Source organism: Salvia splendens, chromosome 19 (assembly GCF_004379255.2).
Source record: "Salvia splendens isolate huo1 chromosome 19, SspV2, whole genome shotgun sequence".
Classification (NCBI taxonomy): Eukaryota; Viridiplantae; Streptophyta; class Magnoliopsida; order Lamiales; family Lamiaceae; genus Salvia; species Salvia splendens.
Window position 1 is genome coordinate 23205638 of NC_056050.1, and position 24568 is coordinate 23230205.

At 39.2% G+C, this 24568-nt stretch overlaps 3 protein-coding genes across 4 annotated transcripts; 2 read left to right on the forward strand and 1 right to left on the reverse strand.

Annotated features, from left to right (window-relative positions):
* Positions 1-295: 295 nt before the first annotated feature.
* LOC121780389 (replication protein A 70 kDa DNA-binding subunit A-like) lies at positions 296-3988 on the forward strand. Its single transcript, XM_042177982.1, has 2 exons — positions 296-737; positions 1333-3988. The coding sequence occupies exons 1-2, from the start codon at positions 451-453 to the stop codon at positions 3761-3763; spliced, it is 2718 nt and encodes a 905-aa protein (XP_042033916.1). The 5' UTR covers positions 296-450; the 3' UTR covers positions 3764-3988.
* A 456-nt stretch (positions 3989-4444) lies between these two features.
* LOC121778122 (50S ribosomal protein L24-like) lies at positions 4445-7064 on the reverse strand. The gene is made up of 6 exons (XM_042175422.1): positions 6957-7064; positions 6782-6847; positions 6578-6673; positions 6121-6224; positions 5907-6043; positions 4445-4914 (listed from the first exon to the last, which is right to left on the reverse strand). Exons 2-6 carry the CDS (start codon positions 6839-6841, stop codon positions 4832-4834), a joined length of 480 nt encoding a protein of 159 aa, XP_042031356.1. The 5' UTR covers positions 6842-6847; positions 6957-7064; the 3' UTR covers positions 4445-4831.
* An 11933-nt stretch (positions 7065-18997) lies between these two features.
* LOC121780467 (probable methyltransferase PMT21) lies at positions 18998-22991 on the forward strand. Of its 2 annotated transcripts, none has more exons than XM_042178104.1 (8): positions 18998-19390; positions 20109-20412; positions 20489-20637; positions 20730-20925; positions 21225-21435; positions 21514-22189; positions 22268-22345; positions 22410-22991. In XM_042178104.1, the coding sequence occupies exons 2-8, from the start codon at positions 20131-20133 to the stop codon at positions 22630-22632; spliced, it is 1815 nt and encodes a 604-aa protein (XP_042034038.1). In that variant the 5' UTR covers positions 18998-19390; positions 20109-20130; the 3' UTR covers positions 22633-22991. The 2 variants fall into 2 exon arrangements, with proteins under 2 accessions (XP_042034038.1, XP_042034036.1); XM_042178102.1 differs by lacking the exon at positions 18998-19390 and adding an exon at positions 19456-19956.
* The last annotated feature ends 1577 nt before the right edge of the window (positions 22992-24568 follow it).

Genomic DNA, 24568 nt, shown 5'->3' on the forward strand with positions numbered 1-24568 from the left:
GTATTCTTAATTAGATTTTCTTGAACTTAATGCTAATACTCCCTCCGTCCAATAAAAATATAGACAAGGGATACGGCATGGGAATTAAGATAAAATTGGTAAAGTCATAAAGATGAGGAGAATGGTATGATATCTTAATATTTCTTAAGATTCGTGCCATCAAGAAATGAGACTCCGAATGACAGACGGAGGAGTACCTGATCCCCTAATTGGCTCGGTGTAGACACTATGAATATTCGAGAAGTAGGCAATTGCTTCCTTGATACGCACTACAAAAATATTTCATCCTTTGGCGCCCATTTCCTCATTTCAGTTTCTGCCTTTAGGGTTTTAAAGTCTCTTCACCTCCCCCAATATCACTCCAATTCCAAATCCAAATCCAAATCCAAATCCAAATTCACGCACGCGACCAACAAATTTCCCAAATCCCTAACCCTACATCGCCTCAACATGGATTCGGTCAAATTGACGCAAGGCGCAATAGCTTTCATGACCAGCGACGCCGCCGACGCCGACAAGTCCAACTTCAAGCCGGTGTTGCAGGTCGTCAGTGTGCGCCTCGTCAATACTCAGAATCAGACCGCCGAGCGCTACCGCGTCCTGCTATCCGATGGTGATTTCACTCAGCAAGGAATGCTGGCCACCCAGCGCAATGAATTGGTGAAATCGAATTATCTGCAGAATGGCTCTGTTGTTAGGTTGACGCAGTTCGTCTGCAACGTTGTCCAGAATCGCAAGTAAGTATTCTTCAATTTATGTTGTGTTTTCCTTTTTTTTATTAAAATTGAAGTTATTATTTTGTGCCCTGGCCATGTTGCTTTTATGCATCGAATCAGACTTTGTAGTTGCATTTCTGTTTTATTTCTCGAGGAAAGTATTAGATCTGACTATCAAGATCGAGTTTTGGTGACATTTGATTGCTTTTTTTTTGCTTTTGAATCTGAAGTAGCTGCACTTGCTTGTCATATATTTGTTAACAGATTGGTGTGTGCTAAATTATAACGGAGCAATTTCATTTGAATATGGACAGCTTAGTTCCAGTTCCTACTTCAGATATTGATACTGTTTCAGATTTCATATTTTTGGTTGAGCTTTAAACATTTTTCTGTTGAGGCCAAACCAAATGAATACTAGGTGTTAGTCCCCAATCTATCGATCCATATGCATGCAAAGAAATAGAAGTTTACATATTTAAGTAATTTATTTATTCATGTTTAGTGTTTTTCAGTAGGTGTAATATCTGTATAATTTCATTACACATTTACACTCCACCTTTCTTGTGCGGTCGTAGTTTTACTTTGAGCTCCTTAACCATATTTTAGCATTGTGCAGGATTATCATCATCATTGATCTAGATGTGATAGTTGGAAAATGTGATCAGATTGGTCAACCAAATCAGTATCCAGTGAAGGGTGATGGCCCTGTCCCTGCCCCTGGCCCTGCTGTAACCAGACCATTTGCACCAAGTCAGCTGATGAATCAGCCAGCTTACCCTGCCGAGTCATCATTTAGCGTTTCTTCTCCAATGCCACCTGTGGGTGCTGGTCCTGCTGGAGCCCGATTTCAACAGTCAGGGGAAGAGTACAACGCTGGCACACATTCTTATGGTAGTTCTTTTCCTAGCAATATGAATCCGGGTAGATATAACCCTCCGAATGCGTCGCAAGTATTTCCCAGACCTGAACCTGGTTCAGCCTATCCCAAACCTGATGTTGGTCCAGGCATTCCACGAGCTCAGTTTAACAATTATGCCCGCCCGCCTAGTTCATTGCATCAGCAGCCGTCTCCAATCTATTCAAATAGAGGTCCAATTGCCAAAAATGAAGCTCCTTCAAGAATAATACCAATTGCAGCATTGAATCCGTATCAAGGCAGGTGGACAATTAAGGCCAGAGTGACAGCAAAGAGTGAACTCAGGCTGTACAGCAATCCTCGAGGTGATGGAAAAGTGTTCTCGTTCGATCTGCTTGATTCTGATGGTGGAGAAATAAGGGTTACTTGCTTCAATGCTGTTGCGGATCAATTTTACCAACAAATTGAGCCTGGTAGGGTTTATATGATCTCCAAAGGAACGCTGAAACCTGCACAGAAAGCATTTAACCACCTACGCAATGATCATGAGATAATGCTGGATAGTACATCAACTGTGCAACCTTGTCATGAAGATGATAGGGCCATCCCACAGCAGCAATTTCATTTCCGCCCCATAAGTGATATTGAAGGTCTGGACAACAACAGTATTTTGGATTTGATTGCTATTGTTTCTTCAATCAATCCACCCAGCTCTATAATGAGAAAAAATGGTACTGAAACTCAAAAAAGAACTCTCCAATTGAAGGATATGTCTGGGAGAAGTGTTGAGTTGACTTTGTGGGGAAACTTCTGCAACGCTGAAGGACAAAAGCTACAATCCATGTGCGATTCTGGTCTTTATCCTGTTTTGGCAGTGAAATCTGGCAGGGTTAATGACTTCAATGGGAAATCTGTGGGCACCATATCCAGTACTCAGTTGTTTATAGAGCCTGGTTTTCCCGAGGTTGAGAAACTTAAAACTTGGTTTGACAGCAATGGTAAGAACACACCTGCTATATCTCTTTCAAAGGAATCAGGCCCAGCCCGTACGGATGTACGCAAAACCATATCTCAGATCAAAGATGAAAAGTTAGGGACCTCTGAGAAGCCAGATTGGATAACAGTATCTGCCTCAATAGTATTCATAAAAGTTGATAACTTTTGTTATACTGCATGTCCAGTCATGATTGGAGATCGACAGTGCAACAAAAAGGTTACTAACAATGGAGATGGGAAATGGCGTTGTGAGAGATGTGACCAGTCAGTTGATGAGTGTGATTATAGGTATATCCTCCAGATGCAAATCCAGGATCACACTGGCTTAACATATGTGACTGCATTTCAGGAGACCGGAGAAGAGATAATGGGTAGATCTGCCAAAGAGCTGTACTACATGAAATATAACGAACAAGATGATGATAAATTCTCTGAGCTGGTGCATGATGTCCTTTTTACAAAATTTATCTTTAAATTGAAAGTGAAGGAAGAGATTTTCAGTGATGAACAGCGGGTAAAGTCAACAGTAGTCAGAGCAGATAAGGTTAACTACCCAACAGAGACCAAGTATCTGCTTGATTTGGTGTCTAAGTTAAAAGATGATGACTTAGGTTCACTACCTCCTAAAAGTGAGAGTATGTCAGCAGTATCCGGGCTGACTAGTGGTGGATTTGGTGGAAGCAGACAACCTGAAACTGTTGCAGCTATGAATTACAGCGGAGTTGCTAACAATGTGGCTAGAGAGGGTGGTGCAAGTATGAGTCAATATGGTAACCAGTATGGTGGCTCGAGATATCCTTCAACCGGTTCGACTGGAATGTATACAAGTTGTGGTAGCTGTGGTGGCTCCGGGCATAGCTCTGGAAATTGCCCAAGCCTCATGACTGGTGCTGGACAATCATATGGAACTGGGCCAACTGGCTTTAGCAATAGGGCGACGCCTGGGGCTGTTAGTGGAGGTGGTGCATCTGGAGACTGCTTTAAATGCCATCAACCTGGGCACTGGGCCAAGGACTGCCCTAATGTTGGCAACGTTCCTCCTGCTTATGGGGGCAATAATGCCAATCCCGACTGCTTTAAATGCCATCAACCTGGGCACTGGGCAAAGGACTGCCCCAGTGTTAGTGTTCCTCCTGCTTATGGGAGCAATAATGCTAATCCCGGGAGATACGGAATGGCATCGAAGCAGTACTGAGATTCTACTGGCTGATGATATCTTTTTTCGAACATAAGGATTGCCTCTATGAAATTAAATATTTTTGGTTTGGGCGGAAGCAGGCTTTCAAGTCGTGTGTTTTAATTTTCTATGAAGAGGTGTTCATCATGTAATGTCTCTGGCTTCTTGTTGGCTATGGGTTTTGTTACGAATGTACTGCTTAAAATGCTTTTGTAAATTAGTCATATCCTATCTTTTGTGGAATAATTTGTTTCGATTTTTCGTCATAAGCTCTTCATACAAACTTCTGACTAACCATCATTTTTAAAAAGTGTAGTATGGCTACAGGGATAAGGTTCAAATCAATTTTTATTTGTTTTATTGATAGAAAAATCATGAATTTTGATCCATCTTGGCAGCTTACATTAAAATTTCTGAATTCAAATTTTTTAAGAATTTAGGTAAAATTGTATCTAGATATTCGAAAAGTTCAACAAACACAACACCAGAATTTGATATTTTTTTTTACACTTGTTGGAGGTTTGTTGGTTTGTAAAATTGTATTATAGGATTAAATATTTAATATATTTGGTTCATGAGATTGAATCTCACAACTCAATCCTAGATGAATAATCGCATGATCATTAATCATAATCAACTCCCACCATTAAAATAATCTCACAGCTCTATCTATTATTTTATAAAAAACCAAACACCACCTTAGCAAATAATTCAACTAGCCATTAATTTGAAACATATATACACCAAATCAACAACTCTCATTTTAGTAGTAGTAATTTGTTACAACTTCTAAAGCAGACTTCGAATATGAGGTAAACTTCTTAATTAAAAATGTATGGCACACAGGTGAAAATAATTTTGGCAAACAGCTTCATGAAATGCAATAAACCACCCACACTATTAAGGTGGCAAGTCAATTAGCAATTGGTGCAGCAGCGCCAGAAGAAATTACGAAATTTCCAACTAGCTATGCTCCAAGCCAGAAATCTAACTAGGAACTGTGAGTTTGATGGTAAATACTAGCTAGCTAACAGGATCACCGTTTCTTCAGTTGCTTTCCTTTGCGGGCAGTGTAGACATAGATGCTTAAAGATCTGGCATTCCCTTTCCAGTTGTAGGATCATAAGTCTTCTCGAGAACAACATCTATTGGAGTGTCCTTGGGACCGACTGTAGAACAAGATATGAGAATGAGCAAAAGAATTGATTTCAAGCACAAAAGGATCCATAAAGGATTAGATAGCTCTAGGCATATTATGTGATATCATATTCAATTAGTGACTATCTATTAGTTTGTGAAGCAATTAGCAAAATTGAACTATACTAAACAGCTAAACCTATTTACAAGTTGCTCATTTTACTGGCAATTACTGCCTGTATTAAACCAAACACAGAGGCATATATAGGTAAATCAGCACTCATTAGGGATTACAGCAAAACACTTCTTACATTTTTCTGTCTTCTCCTCGCAATCTGGGTTCTCTAGGGTTTGAGCTTTGAAGTGATAGTATTAAAAAATATGTATGCGAAGGCCCAGCATCGTGCATATCATGTAGAAAATTTTAAATATAATTCATGACAATCCGCCTCTAGTGTCCTTCTCTGGAGGCAGATACACCTCAAACAAGGCCAGGATAAAGCAAATTCCACATAGAAAAATCAAAGAAAATTTCTAGCAGTTCATATCTGATTCGGTGTTCCACAAATTTAATTGTACACTGTAGATCAAAAATTAAAGTGAAATTCAGAGTACATCTAATTGAAGTTGTAACTTGAGTATCAGATTTGCTTAATTGACATGACATCTCTTATTGAATGCATTCTGCGAGAACTGTCGTATTTGTTGTGAGCAACTCAGCCAAGAGAAGGTGAAACTATTCATAATCATGATACAAATTTTAAGCATCGTCAGCTACAGTCATATTGCAGTCTAATCACCAATGTCCCTATACTAAAGCATAACAATTAGAGCATCCGCTCACAAATAGGTGTGTTTCAGGAATCAGGACTGCATTCAGCCATTAAATCTTGTCTGGTCTTGAAAAAAGCAAAATTATCTTACAACAAGTTCAATATATACGGCTATACGCAGGAACAAGCTCAAAATGAAATGAAAAAAAAGCATGTACATAAATATGCAGAAGAAAAAGCAAGAATCTTACCAACTGTCGGTCTAGGGGTTGTCCTCATCTTCAATATTTCTGGACGAGGAATTATGGATCCCGATGTTCCATTGCCTCTTGCTACTCTTACCTTGCTACCATCTTCTAAGTACTTAATTCCAACCTTGCAGGGCTTCCTACAGGCAGGCGAAGATCGTTAGTCACCACTCTCATGGGACAACAAAAAAAACAAGCAAAAGGCATATTATCTCACCCTGTTACTGGATCAACAACCTGAACATTTGAGACATGAAGAGGGGCTTCGACAGTGAAAATCCCGCCTTCATGACCCTGCCCTTGCTTGATATGTTTCTTCACCTGCAAGGAAATTATTATCGGATAACGTGTGAAGTAAGGAATCGATACACTGTGAGAATGCTACAAAATAAGAATGAGATATGAACTATCAGCGCCTAAGCAAGATAAAACCAGATTTGGCATAAAATGGTGTGATGCATCCCGACGCGAACAAAAACCGGATAAAGAGCCATTCATCAGCTCAGCCAATGTGTTTTTTCCTTTGAGAGTGAATTGAAATTTCACCCATTTCTATTTTCATGTATAAAACAACCACACATGGCTAGAGAGAAAGCTTGTTTCGCATTTTCACTTGAATCAAACAAAGTTTTGGACAATAAATCACATCCAATCAAATAGTACAAATTTCTTACCAGATTCTTTCCCTCAACAATAACACGATTTTGAGATCGAACTACGCGCTTAACAAGACCAGTCTCACCTTTATCTTTACCCCTGATTATCATGACCTGCCAATCATAATGAAGGAAAATTCAGAAAAAAAATCACTGGCAAAAATCAGCGAAACTAGTCAAAAAAAATCAGAAGAAGCAGCATATGATTTCAGTTGCGCTTACATTATCACCTCTGAGAATCTTCCAGTGATGAATCAGTTTCTGTGCTGACTTCCAACCCATTTTGTCCTATACCGATTTCAGCTTTCGAAATTAGTTCAAAACATCGTTTATACAGCTAAAAATTCTACACATTAGCAACCGGTTGGAAATCAATAAGCAAAAGATGAATGGATACCTGAAGATTTCAGATTGCCCAACGCAAATTAATGAAAAGGGTTTTAGTCTTCACTCATGAGACCTGTTCCAGAATTGGGGTTTTTCCAAGTGAAGTGATTAAATTTTGGGCCGAATACATTGGGCTTTAATCATGGGTCGGCCCATTACAAGTTTTTTTAAGTCTTTCTGGCTTGGGCTGCTAGCAAACGTTCTATTTTCGCCCATTCCTAAAAATTTCATCTTTTACCATTTTTGGTAATGAACCCCACATTGCATTAACTCATTCTCATTCATATTTTATTATAACATTAATACTCCCTCTGTCCGCGAATAGGAGTCTCGTTATTCCATTTTAGTCCGTCCGTGAATAGGAGTCCAGGTTCACTTTTACCATAAACAGTAATAGGGTCTCACATTCGATGAACACATTTCACTCACATTTCATTTAAAACTAATATATACAAGTAGGACTCATATTCCACTAATTTTTTCCTACCCACTTTTCTTAACATTTATTAAAATCCGTGCCGCCAAAAAATGAGACTCCTAATAGCAGGCGGATGGAGTATATAAAAGTATGACTCACATGTTACTAACTTTTTCAACCCACTTTCTATAATATTTCTTAAACCCGTGTCGAGTCAAATGGTGACAAATTATTAGAAACGGAGGGAATATAATTTTAATTCAGCCTATAAAGATTAAATATGAACACAATTTACTTTATTAAGTAAATTTTCAATCAGAACACAAACTTGATCCAAGTGGTAGAATTTAATAACTTAACTTCAGGTTTGCCATATGGGTTAAAATAAAATAAGTAATCATATATTATTGTTGAATCTTGCTGAATGCGGATTATGTAGTCAAAAGTCAACTCATGCCGATGTGAAGTTTATTCCAAAAAATACTTTGTAATTTATTTCAAAATAAATTAACTCGAGAATAAAAATAGAGGATATAATACAATCGGAAAATAATGATAGATCTAATGATGTTAATCATCAAGTACTACAAAAAGGGAGGAAATTCTTGAGCTGTATAATTAAAGTGTGACAATGGCCGAGCAAAGAAAAAAAATGTGTACTAGCAAAAAAAGAAAAAAGTAGTAGTATGAAATTAACAAATGATGTCGGTGATGCAAAAAGTCTTTCTATACATTTATCACAAACCCCACATCAAAACCTAAATGAAATGGAGAAGGAAAAAAAATAGAGGTTTGCTATTTTATTTGGCTAAATACAGATATTTTAGGGAAGGCATATTTTTTACAAAAAGAGGGCAAATTTGTTTACCTTTATTTAATTTTATTTGTAATGCGAGTAATATTTATTTAAGAATAGTTTCTCCTCTTCTCCGTATCTCCTTTTTTTTATAGCAAATTATCGTAAAATCAATTCATTATGCGGCTTTGGTTGTACGGAATTTGGAGAATAAATAAGTGCAATAGGAATATGTGAATGAAAAAGTGAAATAAGAATATATGAATAGTGGCTCTTTTGCTTGGAATATTAATTTATTAGACACAATTGTGGTGATAATGTTATCCCTCAAAAATATCCGACCAAAGAGGAAAAACTTCAAGCCAAAAGCTCTTTAAAGCTGGCCCCTTTGTGTTGATACGAACTTCGTGAATTTTTGTCTTCAGCCAAAACATTTAGCCGATAAATTTTTTTTTTATCAATTATAGAAGAATAAATTTGGCATTTATTTTATATAAAGCAAATAGTGATATGAAAAGGAGAAAAAAATAAACAAATACTCAACAAAAGACGTGTTATTAAACAATAAGTCAAAATCCATGTGAAGCGAACATGGGGAGGGCACTAAATGCTAACTATATTAATTGGTAGTAACAATTTAATGAGGGGAAGGAATTGCTTATTATTTGGGTCATGATAACAGAATTCATTTAATTTACTATATTGGTGATTAGCATTAAATATTTATCTGCAGCACCGTCAAGCACTGAATACTATTCAAGATATTCAGACCATCCACTACGGGTCTCGCCGGCGTCTCGCGTCTCGTCCCGTCTTGTCCCGCGTCTCGTCCCGGCGAGCCACGAGACGGGCTGTCGCGCCACGCGCCGAGGCGACGTGGAGCAACCCGGCGTCGTGCGTGACGCCCACTCGCCGGCCCGCGAGTGGGCGTCGTCACGTGCTGACGCAATAAATATTTTTTTAAAAAAAATTCGAATTTAAATTAAAAAAAAAATATGTAACGGTAATAATACCGTTTTTTTGTTTTTTTTAATAATTTTTTTGATTTTTTATTAATTTTTTTACTCTATAAATACTCCTAAACTCATCATCATTTCACACACAACTACACATCTATTCTTCCTATCATCTAAATTTTCTCTCAAATTTTCATAAACCAACTCAAGATGTCCGGCGACGGCGACGACAACTACGGCGGTTCCGGTTCCGGTTCCGGCTACGGCGGGTGGGATCTCAACGCGTTCGGCGATTGGAAGACCATGATCAACACATTGGGCGATTCCGGTTCGTCAACCCCTGGGACTCAGGGTTCGGCGACGCCGGGGGGGTACCAACCACCCAATTTTGACCTTGATGCATATGTCCGTCCCTCCGCCACCGGTATTCGCAGGGATTATCCCAGATCCGGGAGGATTTTCCCGGTGGCACTGGCGGTGGAGGTGGCCGAGGCGGTGGAGGTGGCAGTTGCGGTGGAGGTGGCCGAGGCGGTGGAGGTGGCACTAGCGGTGGAGGTGGCCGAGGCGGTGGAGGTGGCACTGGCGGTGTACAACCCCAGGCGGGCGAGGACGAGGAGGAAGAAGAAGAAGAGGATCTTGGCCGGCATCCGTACAGCAACTTCGAAACGATGGCGGTGTACAACGCCTGGATCACGGTCTCGTACGATCCCATCGTCGGGAATCAACAAACCCAGAAGTGTTTCTGGGAAAAGGTCTGCGAGGTCTACCACCAGATAAAGCCGAAAGGCTCCCGCAAGCGCAAAGTTAAAATGCTCCGCTCTCACTTTGACCGAGTCGACCGACAGATCAAAAAATTATGCGGCATCTACTCGACTGAAGAGGCGCGCTACCAAAGCGGCGCCACGGCCACCGACATTTTGACGTCCGCTTTGCGCGCCTACTACCAGGACGAGGGTCATCAATTCAGATTTGTTGATGTTTGGCAGGCCGTCAAGGACGAGGAACGGTGGGCCGGAGGTTTCCGCTCCAGCTCGGGCTCAACCTCGAAGCGCACGAAGCATACGACGAGTGGCCAATACTCGTCTGGTGGTGCGTCTGGTGGTGACACCGATGGCATCAGCCAACCTGAGGCTGAATCCCGGGAGTTTGCGGGTACGGTCGGCGATGCGGGAGGATCCGCGTGTGGGCGCCGTCGGCCGCAAGGGACGAAGGCGGCGAAAGCGGCTAGAGCAAGGAAGGGCCGAGGCGAATCAAGCCAGCCGGCCTCGGGCTCGCGGGGAGGCTCGGACACACTTATGGTGGCGTACATGACCGCCACAATGGCGGACACTTCCCACTTCTCGTACGCCCAATTCACGGCCTGGTGGAACGGAATTGTTGCTATGGCAGCACAACTTGACCTTCCGACACCCCCTAAACCTCGACCGCCTCCAGAGGATGATTCGCCGGCGGAGTAGTTTTGTGTGTTTTTTTATTTTGTGTCTTTTTTATTTTGTGTGTTTATTTAGTTTGTGTGTTTTTTAATAAAGTGTGGTTTTTAATAAAGTGTGTTTGTTTAAATTGAATTGGGTAGAAAAAAAAATTCTAAATGAAATTGAATGAATAGTAATTAAGGGACGGTATAGAGACGGTTAAGAGACGGAGCGTTGCAGGTTCCGTCCCTTAGTTAAGGGATGGAGGAAAAAAGGACAGTGGGGCCATCAAATAGTGCTCAAATAGTAGTTAAGATACGGTTTAAGGGACGGTATAGAGACAGCCTAGTGGATGGCCTCATTCTGTTCCATTTCGTTTTATTTGTGAGATATAGTATATCGGAGACATAGTACATATTGCTACGTGGAATACTATGGTATTATAGATTAATAATATACTCGATATCATTATTTGAAGGATTGTACAATGATGAGATCAATGTCAAAATAATTATTCCATTGTGGGCATTATATATTCAGAGATAGAACTTTGATCAAATTCTCATCGCTTTCATTACATTCAAAAATAGCTAATTCATGAACTCTTAACATTTTCTTTTCAATTGTCATACTCCATATGTGGCTTTATCCTATAAGAATATACACTTTTGATTAGACACAGATTTTAATACACAATTGATAAAGTAATTGTCAGTAGAGAATGAGTTCCACCTCATTAGAGAGAAAAGAGTTTCCAAATTTAGAAAATGCATATTCTTGTGGGACAGACTAAAATAGAAACATTGCATATTATTAAGGAACGAAGGGATTAATTTAGATTAATGGGGAATTATGCAATACTCCTATGATTTTGAATTTAAAATATATGTTATTTTTTCATATTTGTATATCACTCACAAAACTATTGACTTAGTATAAAAATATAAAATATAAGACTAAGCTAAAGTTTTACATAATTTTTCCTCAAATCTAAAATAGTAAGATAATAAAGAAATATGTCAAAGTTGTTATATGATTCTATAAGTGATGGGATTGATCTTGACCAAATTTACAATTTGCCCCATTTACTTCTGATGAGACTCGTTTCATGCATATGTTATGTGATAAAACTACACTCAAATATGTAATCTAACATCTAATTTTGAGTCAGGTGTGTATAAAAGTCCGCTATATTAGAAAATGAACTGATCAACTAGGCGGACGAACGGATCAAGGAGAAGGAGTTAATTGCTGCGCAAACGGCTCAAGTTAGATCAAATGGCATGCGGCAGGAGCACCCGATTAGAAGATTGATGCGTCACACAAGAAAGATCCCCGAGGGTGAAGGGTAAGAGAGACTTTTCGAAGGATAGTAGCCCTAGGGATCATGACCTCACGCCTTCCTATAAATGGAAATATAGAAGGAGGAAGGATGAGCTTCCAGTTCATGACACTCAGTGGACTTCAGCTCTCTTCTAGAGCTGAAATGGGGGCTCCCAACACTCCAAACTCCTGATTCTCGTAGCATACACACTTGGTTCCTATTTAGTTTTAGTTTAGTCATGGTTTGGTGTTGGTTTTTATCACTTTAATCGTTTGGTTCTGTAATTCCGCTTCGAGAAGGGGCGATGAAACAATTTCTATCTTTGATTTTGTCTACTTTTAGTTTATGCTTGATTTTGTAGACTCTTGATGTTTTGATTCAGTGAAATTTAGTGTTATGATTTCGATTTTAGTTGTAATGTTTTGTTTACCATGCATGAATGCTCTGATTTACTTTCGACTTTCTATTTATGATGCATATCTCAGCTAAAACGTTTTGTTACGGTTTGATTTGGTTGGATCTGAGCTTTCCATCGTTGTTTCTGCATGAATGCGAAGAAAATTAGGGATAAGCTGTGTTAGGATGTTTAGATATGATAACTGATTTGTGATTTCTGCATGATTATGGTCTTATTTACATAGGTGTCGTTTAGTTCTTAGGAGTAGATTTAAAATTACAAGTTGTTATAATGGTTTCGTTGTTCGTAATTGTTCAGATCTGATTTTGCTCTGTTTTTCATCTTGATTTCGTGAAGAAAATGAAGTTGTTAGAAAAGTTTTGCTTTATCCTACGTTTTGCAGTAGACTGACAATCATCCACTTTATTCTGTTTGTCCATTTCAGGAAAGTTCGGCATGAGTTGATCAAGTAGATTTTAGTTTAAGTTTTAGCGAAAGGATCAGTCTAGTTAGTTTAGTCTCTCAAGTCAAGTAGTTAACTTAATCAACTGGAAAGCGTGGCCGCAACCAATCACATTCGTGTCCGCAACAAATGTAAAACACATCGTCTCTGTGGGATCGATCCTTACTTCCCTATACTAGTAAATAGTATTGTGGGTTAAGGTTTTGAAAGTCTCTCGAGTTCCTCCATTCACCTCACTCAAGCCGGATTAAGGCAAGTTGATCAGTCTGAATCTCTACTGGACCCACTCACCAGCATTCGCAGGTAGAATGCACACATTTGGCCAGCTGGATCAGTTTGACAATCTAACTTCAGCAAGCCACAACGATAAGAAGAAAGAGACGAAGCGATTTGAGAGTACTTTCAACTTCGTACTCCCTTCGTTCCACAAAAAATTAAAGACATTTGAGACGGTACGAGAATTAATGTATAATTGATACAGTAAAATAGATAAGGAGAATGGTAAATTTAAATAGTGTTAGTGGATAGTAGGACCCAAATTATCTTTATTGTTTAGTGGTAGGCTCTAGTTATATGTAAGTTGTAAATATATATATATAGAGGTGTGATCAAATACAAACTCTCATTTATAATACAAACTACAAACTTTAATCACACACCATCATACTGTTAGGAGGTTACAAATTCGATGTCACCGGGCAGTACAATTTATGTCAGCGGGGGGTGTATATGGAAATTGTTTTTTGCCAGCAGTTACATACATCCTCATTTCACTCCAATTTGGTATAATCATAACCAGAATTGTTTGTAACCGTTTCTAGGCGTAATTAGTCAATGATGACGCCCTAATTTATCTCCATTCTCCCAAACTACCATTATTATCATTTTTTGGAAAGATATTACATTACTCATTCAGCCATAAAATATAACATATCTTAATTATTCAACATTGCAATATCAACTCCGATCTCCTGTTGAAATTCATATCCCAAATCTTTGCCGGCGTTCTTCTCCGGCATAAGGTCAACGTCCAAGTTTGTGTTGAAATGGAAATGGCTTACGAAGCTCAAGGTATTTTTCTTGCTAATTTGAATAATATGTGTAACATAATGTTGAAACCAATGACGATTATGTTCGATGTTTTTACGTTCAAGATTATATAATTTTTTATGCTTTTTCTGATGCTCCATGCATAATCTGCAAGTAATGTGTTTTATCTGATATAGTTTGCGATGATATTCTGCCAATTTGGCCGCTGACATTCCATGATGACATTCTTGGATGATGATTCTCTATCGTGTGTACAGCTGCAGTTAGATTTCGAAATGGTTGATGTCCCTGTGATGAATTTTCTGTCATTTTTTTGGTGAAAAAATTGTTGAATATATAGTGTAGAAGTTGTTGTGCTTGACTGAAGAAGACATAGTACGTAGAGTAGATTATGCATAGACATTAGGTTATATTGCGAAATGGTTGATGAATCTGTTTTCGAAATGTAGATTTTGTGCAAGATTATCTAATTTTTTATGCTTGTTCTGATGCTCTATACATAATCTATCAGCAATGTGTTAAAAAATATCAATGTAGCATGTTTATTGAAACCCTGAAAGTTGCAAAAGATCAATGAGAGCAACCACAGGAGTATTCCATTCTGTGGTGACACCATATTTCAACGACAAACTATTAGTAGAGAATGTCAACAGCATGTTTCAACCTGGAATGTCAGCACAGAATGCCAATAAATATCAATGAGAGCACCCACAAAAGTTCAATGAGAGCACCCACAAAAATGTCAATGAGTAATGTCAATTACAGCAACAAATAAAAGATTTAATTCATATTGTTTCAATGTCAACGCCATCTTATATCATATTTTACATATTATATCAATGTCAACACCATATAATTTCAATGTCAACACCATATTATTTCAAAGACCAAAAAAAACAAAAAAACAAAAATAAGGTCAATAACACATTCCACCGCTCATAGGCAGGCTGTCACTCTGGCATGAAAACACATAGAGCAAAACAAGAAATGTTAATGTGCATTTTCAACTAGTCATTTGTTAAAAAATATCAACTAGTCATTTGTTAAAAAATATCAATGTAGCATGTGGTGAGCAGCCACAACAGTATTCCATTCTGTGGTGACAGCCACAACAGTATTCCATTATGTGGTGACAGCATATTTCAACGACAAAATATTAGTAGATAATGTCAGCAGCATGTTTCAACCTGGAATGTCAGCACAGAATGTCAATAAATATCAATGACAGCATCCACAAAAGATCAATGAGAGCAGCCACAAAAAATGTCAGTGAGTAATGTCACCACGGTTTTGAACTAGAGTTTTTCCGTTGGATTTCTAACCTTCGACTGACTCAACAGACTACTTTAGCAACAAAATTACGGCAATAAAAAATGTCACCACGGTTTTAATCTAGGGTTCTCGATGGATAACTCACCTTCGGTTGACTCAGCACGTCGTCGAACACAACTCATATCGCCGGGGCCGAGAGCTCGCTTCAACACCGCCGATGAATTGATTACGCCGCCACACACGATTCGGTTCAATTCAGAGGAGAGTCGAAAAGGTGGAATGTGGGGAAAGAAAGAGAGGCGTTAATAGTAGTGAGCGTTGAAACGACAGAATTAACGGGATTTCATAATCTCAACAAAATTAATTATATCAGTTTATTTTTTTTTGTCCTTAAATTACCCTCTACTGACTGATTTATAGGAAACGTTGACATTTGAAGATCTCATATATTAAGACCAAAGATTAATTATAACTAGTGGCTGAGATTTAAGTTTGTAGTTTGTACAATAAATGGGTTAGTAGATTATCATGCCACTATATATATGAGTAATTAGTTTGTGAGAACTTTCCATAAATAGAAATAAGATACTCCCTCTGTCCGGCATTAGGAGTCCCGGTTAGACATTTCCATAAAAAGTGAAATAAAAATATTATTAAATAAAATACTAAAAAACACAAGTAAAAACACATCCAAAGAAAAAGCAAATAATAATGCAAATGGGTTCCACATTCCATTACCACACACTCCAATTATTACTCACTCAAACATTTCTTAAAACCCGCACTCAACTCAACCGGGACTCCTAATGCCAGACGGAGGGAATATATTTTTATAGGAGAAATAAAAAAGGAAAGTGTCATTATCTCGAATGGAGTATAATTTGATAAATTAATAAAATACTAGTAGTACTATATAATTATATATTTAAACGATACAATAATAAATAAGCTCAAAATTACTCACTCATACTTCCTCCGTCTCACTCTAAATGGAACATTTCTAATTCGACACTGAATTTTATGTAAAGTTGTTTTGTGAGTAAAATGGAGAAAATAAAATTAGAAAAGGGAAAAAAATAAAGAAAATGATATTTCCTATTTAAGAAATATACTCCCTCCATCTCAATAAGTTCAGTCGTAATCCTTTTTGGGATGTCCTAATTAAGTTGATTCATTTCCTTTTAAAAAAAAACATCCAATCAGTCTTATTTTATTCCACTATCTACTTTACTCTTCTTTACCGTTCCCATTTTATTCTTCTCCTACTTTTCAAAACAATTTTCCACTATCTATTTTACTCTCTCTTTATCTTTCATATTTTATTACTCTCTTATACTTTTCAACACAATTTCTAATCTCTATGCCTAAAAATTAGTATATCTCAACTTAATTGGGACTAATGGAGTATCAATTAGAATGCAAAAAAAAATAATCTCCCTCCGTCCCACGTTACTTGAGGCATTTCTTTTCGGCACGAGATTTAAGAAAATTGTTTTTAGTGAGTTAAATAAAGTAGATGAGAGAATAAAGTAATGGAGAGAAGAGAGAGTAAAGTAAAAGAAAAAATAAAGTAGGTGTGATTAGATTTTTTGTTTTTAACCAAAAAAGAAATGACTCAAGTAACTTGGACAACTCAAAATAGAATAGACTCAAGTAACTTAGGACGGAGGGAGTATATTAGTTAGAGTGGGACGGAGTCATGCAGTCCCAACCAGTGTTTTAAAAACCGGACCGGCCAGTTCGACCGTGAACCGGTAGGTTATACGGTCCGGTTCGGCCATTTAAACAGTCGACTAGTTGAGCTGTTTTAGACCGGAAAAACCGGCCGGTCGTGCCGGAAACCGCCGACCGATTGAACCAGTTTTTGAAATATTTTCTGAAAATCATATTCTGCTGCCGTCGCGAACCTTCAATTCAGCTACTCTCAGATGCATAATACCTTTCCACTGCATCTTTTCTTCCCTTTCTCCATAGCCCCCTCAAAATAAATATCATTAATGTTCAAACTTATGGATCGAAAATTTGTATATCTAAATTAGTGAACATGTATATTTAAATTAGTGAACATCACAAGATTGAGTGAGAGAATAAAAAACTAAAAGAGGATTGAAAAAGACTTAACAACATGGAAGAATATCTCAAACCAAGGAGGCTGTGGGGGTTTCAAAATGGTGATGGGAGGTGGACGATTTTTTGAAAGGCGGCAGGTTGTGGGGATTGAAAATAGGCTTAGGGTATTTAAGAAAAGTGGTAAGTGTCGTATGGGCTTAGAGCATCCACAACGGCGGCCGTTCCGGCGGACGTCCACCATTAGGCAGCAGGGAGGCGGACGCGGAGTTCCGCGGCATTCTGGGGACGTTCGTCTTGATGTCCGCCATTGCGGTGACACGACGGACGTCCCGATTTTTCATTTAAAAAAAACTCTATATATACGGCTCGTTGAACTTCATTTCATTCACACCACTTGTTTTAACGAGTTTCTCTCTCTACTTTCATTTCTTTTGAAGATATATGGAGCACTTCGATAGTGATTCCCCCGCCACGAGCGAGTCACAAACGCCGACTTTTTCAGTTAGAGTTGGGGAAAATGCCGGCGGAAGTGCACCGATGTCTGGGGTGATGCCCGGAATGGCGCCGATGATGCCCCAATCCCAAATGGCGGGATGATGCCCGGGTACTACAATATGTACTCCCTTGGTGTGGGATGATGCCCCAAATGCTCTAAATGTCCGGGATGAGTGTCGCGATGAAGGGGATGATGCCCGTCATGCCCCAAATGCCCGGGTTGAGTGTCGCGATGCCCGGGATGATGCCCCAAATGCCCGGCATGATGATGCCCGGGATGATGCAGGGCATGCCTGCCGCTGCGAGGGGAGAGCAGGCAGGGGATCCCTCAATCACCTGAGGACAATGTCTATCGCCCCTACATGGATCTATTGTCGGGTGATTCCCCCTAGAGTACTCCTCTGGAGACTCAGTTCACCGGCATCGAAACTTTTTCTTTTGAGGAGTTGGGGCTATATCCGGTCAGGGATTCTCCCACTGATATGCCATCGGCGGTAGGGAGGACGCGAAGGCAAGGGAGAGGGAAGGGCAAGGGCAAGACCACTACCTCGTCTGTATTTTATTTTTTTTGTTGAAATGTACTTTTTTATCTAATAAAATTATCATTGCATTTTCTCCGTCCGTATTCGTGTCGAAATTTTAATTCCGTAAATTGTTTAACTTGGTGAATTTGTGAATTTTTATTATTGTGGATGTCCGTCGGGATGTCCTTGGGGATATCCGTCATTGTGCAGTGGGATGTCCTTATGACGTGACAGTGCAGTGAGATGTCCTTATGATGTGGCAGGAGATGTTTTTGGGAAGTCCGTCGGGATGTCCGCCGCGACATCCACACTACTGTGGATGGTCTTAGTGTACTAGAGGCTTGCATTCTTTTTTATTCAATTGTAATAAAATATATATACAAGAGGCATGCTTTTTTATTCAATTATAAATTCATAATATTAACTTCAACTACATAAATGTGTATGAGCCGAGGAATTAAGCTAAGATAAGTATTTTGGATTTTAATTTTGAATTCTATTTTATTTAAAAATACATTATATATCTTTATGTAATAAATATATTATTGCTACATTATTCCGGTTCAACCAGTGGTTCGACCGATCAGACCAGTTAAATCGTGAACCAGTAGCCTCGTCGATTCGCTTCTCGATCCGGTTTTTAAAACATTGGTAGCAACGTTTAACTGATCGGCTAATAAATGGGGATATGTGGTGGGTCCCATTCAATATACATATATTTCAGCAAAAAAAAGCCTACCGACGGCGCAATCCCAATCCATTTGAACAGTTCTATTTCAATACTTACGCCACGTGGAATCCTCTCACTGGACCAATTTCACCCTCAGTAACAGTAAATACGAAAATTCCACCCAAAATAAGCAGCAAAGCTTCAAGTAGAATCCTACCCATCTTCCTGGTCCCCGGATAAAATTACGGCAAGGAAATCATCAAACCCCTTTGCGACGGAGAAAGCCGACACCTAACCACGCCCAAGCAATAGTAGAAACTAGAAACAGTTACCAAGCTACAGAGATAGATAGAGATACAGAGAATGCAATGTTCACATGCATCTTTCTTTTATCTTTAAACTTTTTTGTTGTGATGCTTTGAGCCAACATCCATACCTCATCCTCTTCACTTCACTGCTCCCTCCCTCTCTCTGATTACCTATTTAGAGACCTCCTTTTTCTCAATTGAGCAAACTTTTCTACTAGTTTCGCAATTCGTTTCTATATTTTTGTTGATTTGGGAAAATACTAGCCTACATTGCCCGGCCAGATCTGAGGTGGACACTGCACTTTTTGGTGATTCTGAAGTGAAAGATTTGTTAATTATATGTAAAGATTGAATCTTTTTAGGGTATTTCCGTTATCAGTAGGGTGTGATTAACTAATTCGCCCTTCTCAATCGGGTTTGTTTTTGTCACTTAGTTCTGCTTTTGGTTGGCTGAGAGTGATCCTTGAAAACAGAAAAACTGAAGTTTAGCTGTTTGTACTTCTTTTCATCACTCACTTTCTCTCCTTTGATATGTGTTTCTGTGATGCCTATATATATTCGTTGATTTTGCATGTTCACACAGTTAGGTGAGATTGATGGATTTTGTTCCTTTTCTGAATTAGTGGTGGAGGGGTCCCTTGTTAAGTTGGCTGAATTCATAAAGCTTTTGGCCCCAATATCATGTGCAAAGTAGAAAATCATGCACATAAAAGTCTAAAGCGTCTCCATTGCTTTTAAATATTCTTGTTTTTTTATTCAAGGCTTAAAGTCAGTTCATAATGGCTTCTCTTTGACCATTGTTGGATCAACAAAAATTTTCTTGTTTCTCTCTGACTTTGGATTTTGTTTGAGGAGGTATTACATGTTAAGATCCATAGCATAGATGAACTGTTGCTTATTAGTTTTATCATAATAATGTCATCTTTTTGCATATATTATGATTCAGAGGATTCGGTGATGATGCTGATTTTGATTTCTCAGATCATTGATTTCGTTTACTCTTGCAGTGTGTAGAAAATTCTCGAGATAATGAAGCACAAGGATGGGAAACCGATTCATCAGCATGATAAGGTTTCTAGGAAAGTTCCCATGGCAATAATGTTTGTGGTGCTGTGTGGATTTTCATTCTACTTGGGTGGGATATTCTGTTCGGAGAAGGACAAATATGCAACTAACGAGGTTGCTAAGGTGGCCAAGAATCCGAAGGAAAAGCCTGTGATTCCAGCTGCAGGGGCATTGCACATCAAAGCTGTGAAGTTCAACGAATGCCCTGCTGATTTCCAAGATTACACCCCTTGCACAGATCCTAAGGTGATTTTCATTTCTACTTGTGAGATTTTGATAATTGGGAATGCCATTGTGAAATTGTGATGTTTTTTTTTTGCAGAGGTGGAAGAAGTTCAGCCTCCACCGGCTTTCATTCATGGAGCGACATTGCCCTCCTGTGTTTGAGAAGAAGGAGTGCTTAGTCCCGCCTCCGGATGGTTATAAGTTGCCTATTAGATGGCCGAAGAGCAAGGACGAATGTTGGTACAGGTATTATTTATCAACAAAATTTTGTTTTCAGAGCTGTTTATGATGTTGTATCTGTTGGAAACTTGATACGTTTGATATTTGGATCGTCTCAGGAATGTGCCATATGACTGGATCAACAAACAAAAGTCGAACCAGCATTGGTTGAAGAAGGAAGGGGAGAAGTTCCTCTTTCCTGGCGGTGGCACCATGTTCCCCAACGGTGTCAGTGAATATGTTGATAAGATGCAGGACTTGATCCCTGGAATGAAAGATGGCACGGTTCGGACAGCCATTGATACCGGATGTGGGGTGAGTCCGACTTTATATGCTTCAATAGCATCCTTGCATAGTATGTAGTATGTCTGGTTTATCAATCTAATGCTTCGAATTGATGTAAAAATATATTGATTTTGCATTTCAGAATCAAACAAATTTATCTTCATAAAGTCTTTCTGTATCATTCGTAAATGTAACCAGATGCAAGTCTTTCTGTTTCGTTAAGTTAGTTTTCCCATTTTCCCATTATAGCAATAACACCCGCAACATCAGAAAATGTGGCTGTTTTTTGCTTGAGAAATTGTTTAACTTTTTATGCTTGATTCGTTTAGGTGGCTAGCTGGGGTGGCGATTTACTAGACCGGGGTATTCTCACAGTTTCTCTCGCCCCTAGAGATAACCACGAAGCCCAAGTTCAGTTCGCTCTCGAACGTGGAATTCCTGCAGTTCTGGGCATCATATCAACACAGAGACTTCCCTTCCCTTCCAGCTCTTTCGACATGGCACACTGCTCTCGATGCCTCATTCCATGGACTGAATTCGGTAATCCACCAGTTCCTTCTTTTTCTGTTGCCTTAGCTGTACATAGTGACTGAACACTGCACTTACTATCATTCTTAGGGGGAATATACCTCTTGGAGGTGCACCGTATCCTCCGGCCGGGTGGTTTCTGGGTGCTTTCCGGCCCACCAGTAAACTACGAGAACCACTGGAGAGGATGGAATACCACAATCGAAGACCAGAAAACAAATTATGAGAAGTTGCAAGAGCTGCTAACATCAATGTGCTTCAAATTGTACAGCAAAAAAGATGACATTGCTGTCTGGCAGAAGTTATCAGACAGTAGCTGCTACAAGAAGCTCGAAACCCCGGATACATACCCCCCCAAGTGTGACGATGGTACTGAACCGGACTCGGCTTGGTACACTCCCATCCGGCCCTGTGTCGTTGTTCCTGACCAGAAGTATAAAAAGATAGCACTGAATACCCTTGCCAAATGGCCCGAGCGGTTGCACACTGCTCCCGAGCGTGTCTCTGATGTCCGTGGTGGCAGCGATGGCGCTTTCAAGCACGACGATAGCAAATGGAAGACTAGGGCGAAGCACTACAAGAAGTTGGTCCCTGCAATAGGAACTGATAAGATCAGAAATGTAATGGACATGAACACTCTGTATGGAGGCTTCGCTGCTGCCTTGATCGATGCTCCATTGTGGGTGATGAATACCATCTCCTCCTACTCTTCCAACACACTTGGAGTCATCTACGACAGAGGACTGATCGGAACGTATCACGACTGGTAAAAATACCATTCACATTCTACAATCATAATACTCATCTTTTAACCATGTCTGATGATGATCTTCCCTTTTTTCAGGTGTGAAGCTTTCTCGACTTATCCACGCACATACGATCTTCTTCACCTCGATGGCCTTTTCACTGCTGAGAGCCATAGGTATGCAAAGTCATTTCATCATTTTTTGAATTACGTTAGTGCTAAACTTGTTGCACCTACATAGGTGTGAGATGAAGTATGTTCTGCTTGAGATGGACCGGATTCTGCGTCCCAACGGGTATGCTATCATCCGGGAATCGAGCTACTTCGTGGATGCTGTGGAAGCACTGGCTAAAGGGATGAAATGGGGTTGTCGGAAGGAGGAAACGGAATACGGATCGGAGCAGGAGAAGATCTTAATCTGCCAGAAGAAGCTGTGGTATTCATCTAAGCAGAGCTCAAGGTGATATTTTGGGATCAAAGGAAGCATATTTACATACAGAGATTGGGGGCATTATATTTATCCACACAAAGACAAGTTCTACACTGCCATTTTGATCATAACTTTCAATCCAAGGAGGAGAACTAGCACATTCAATAACCAAGTTCTAATATTTTAGTTTTTTTTTTAATATATACGTACATTCTTTTACAAGATGGACTGTATCTTATTCCTCCTCTCCTTGCATCTATTTCTTCACCCTTTTGAAGCTGGGAAATGTGTTGGAAGTGGGAATCGGTAGACAAACTTTTTTTAGTATCTTAATGAGTATTTGGAAACTCTTTAATTGTAGTGTTTCTAATAACAAAGCCTTATTTCCATTTAGTTTCTAATATTTAATTGATTTCATCGTTACTTGGGAGTATCTATTGTTAGTGTCGATTATGATTTATGAGTATTGTAATATCTAATCATACGGTGGTCCAAACTACTTTAGCTATTTATACTTTAAGTAAGAGTTATAATATTTAATTAATATATTAAAGTTAATTAAATATTTTATTACTATTAACTAATCTCTCATTATCGTACTTAAAATACTAATTTAATTACACTAAAAAATCAATCTTAAATTAACAACTTAAAATGAAAAGTGGGAGTAATATGGTAATATCTATTCACATTTTTTTCAAAATCAGTTATCCAAAAAATATAAGCAATATTACATGGAAAACATGTAAACGTGGTATGCATACTTAATCTAAAAGGTGTTATTGGAATCAAATCCTAGTTATTTGACTACAAAACCACCGAATTCATTCGTCCCAAGTTAATCTAGTCGATGCTTTTCGACAGGTGTGATTTAAAAAGTTGTATTTAATCAATTAAATAAAGTAAAAATTAAAATAAATAAATTAAAAGAATAATTTTTGCCAAAATAAAAAGTAACTCATTTAACCTAACTAATATGAATCTATTAACTTGTGTGGTAATTTTAACACTAGTACTACTGAACATGACAAGGTGTTCCTTATAAAAAGTTTAGTAAATGACATGACATTTATCAAATGATTGAAATATCCTAGAATGTGAACTTAGAGTCCACAACGGTGGCCATGTCCAAGGCATGGCCACAAAAAAACTCTTTCACCAGCCACAAAAACTTGTCCACAGTCACAAAAAACTTGTCCAGTCCAATAGTGGACGCGTTCACAACCACAAAAAACTTGTCCTCATCAGCTTCCCGCTGCACTTCTTCAAGTAGAAGAGTGGATATTGGAGTGGTGTGAAAATAATGATAGGGAATGGGTGTATATATTTGGAAAAAGAAGAAAAAATAATAAAAAAATCTGCGGCGGCCGCCGCCCTCAGGGGCGTGCAATAGGGCGCTGCGCTGCCGGGCCCACCGGCTCTTCCGCGCCGAGCAGCTGGCGCATGCCCTTCCACCCCCACCCGCCGTGTCCGCCGCCCTCAGGGGCGTGCAATAGGGCGCTGCGCTGCCTGGCCCACCGGCTCTTCCGCGCCGAGCAGCTGGCGCATGCCCTTCCACCCCCACCCGCCGTGTCCGCCTGTGTCCTCCATTATGGGGAGGCGCGGGCCAGCCACTTCCCACTGCTGGCGCCGTGTCCTCCAATTGTGGACACCCTTATTTGCCCCATTGCAAGTAGCAACTTATACAAATGGAGCCTAATTTCCCCACGGAATGATGTTTATATTTTTTTGGTTCATGCATTAATATGTGAACTTATTGTGAGTAACATTTAATGAATGAATTAAGTAGTAGTATCTTTTTGCAAAAAGAATAACATGTGGAGAATAAAGTATTTAGGTAAGCTGGTTGGTTCCGTGAATGAAAAATTCTGAGCGCTTTAAATAAGGAAAAAAAGTTGAACTACTTTCCCATAAATCTGTGTTTCCAAACCAAAATTTATAAAAAGCGCAACCGATACATTGGATAAGTC

Excerpts from the sequence above, each read along its gene's own strand:
- LOC121780467 (XM_042178104.1), top strand. The coding sequence starts at position 20,131 with ATGAAGCACAAGGATGGGAAACCGATTCATCAGCATGATAAGGTTTCT. Across the intron at positions 20,413-20,488 it reads CCCCTTGCACAGATCCTAAG|AGGTGGAAGAAGTTCAGCCT; the intron begins GTGATTTTCATT and ends TTTTTTTTGCAG. Across the intron at positions 22,346-22,409 it reads TTCACTGCTGAGAGCCATAG|GTGTGAGATGAAGTATGTTC; the intron begins GTATGCAAAGTC and ends GCACCTACATAG.
- LOC121780389 (XM_042177982.1), top strand. The coding sequence starts at position 451 with ATGGATTCGGTCAAATTGACGCAAGGCGCAATAGCTTTCATGACCAGC. Across the intron at positions 738-1,332 it reads AACGTTGTCCAGAATCGCAA|GATTATCATCATCATTGATC; the intron begins GTAAGTATTCTT and ends AGCATTGTGCAG.
- LOC121778122 (XM_042175422.1), bottom strand. The coding sequence starts at position 6,841 with ATGGGTTGGAAGTCAGCACAGAAACTGATTCATCACTGGAAGATTCTC. Across the intron at positions 6,674-6,781 it reads AGATTCTCAGAGGTGATAAT|GTCATGATAATCAGGGGTAA; the intron begins GTAAGCGCAACT and ends TATGATTGGCAG. Across the intron at positions 6,044-6,120 it reads GTTGTTGATCCAGTAACAGG|GAAGCCCTGCAAGGTTGGAA; the intron begins GTGAGATAATAT and ends GCCTGCCTGTAG.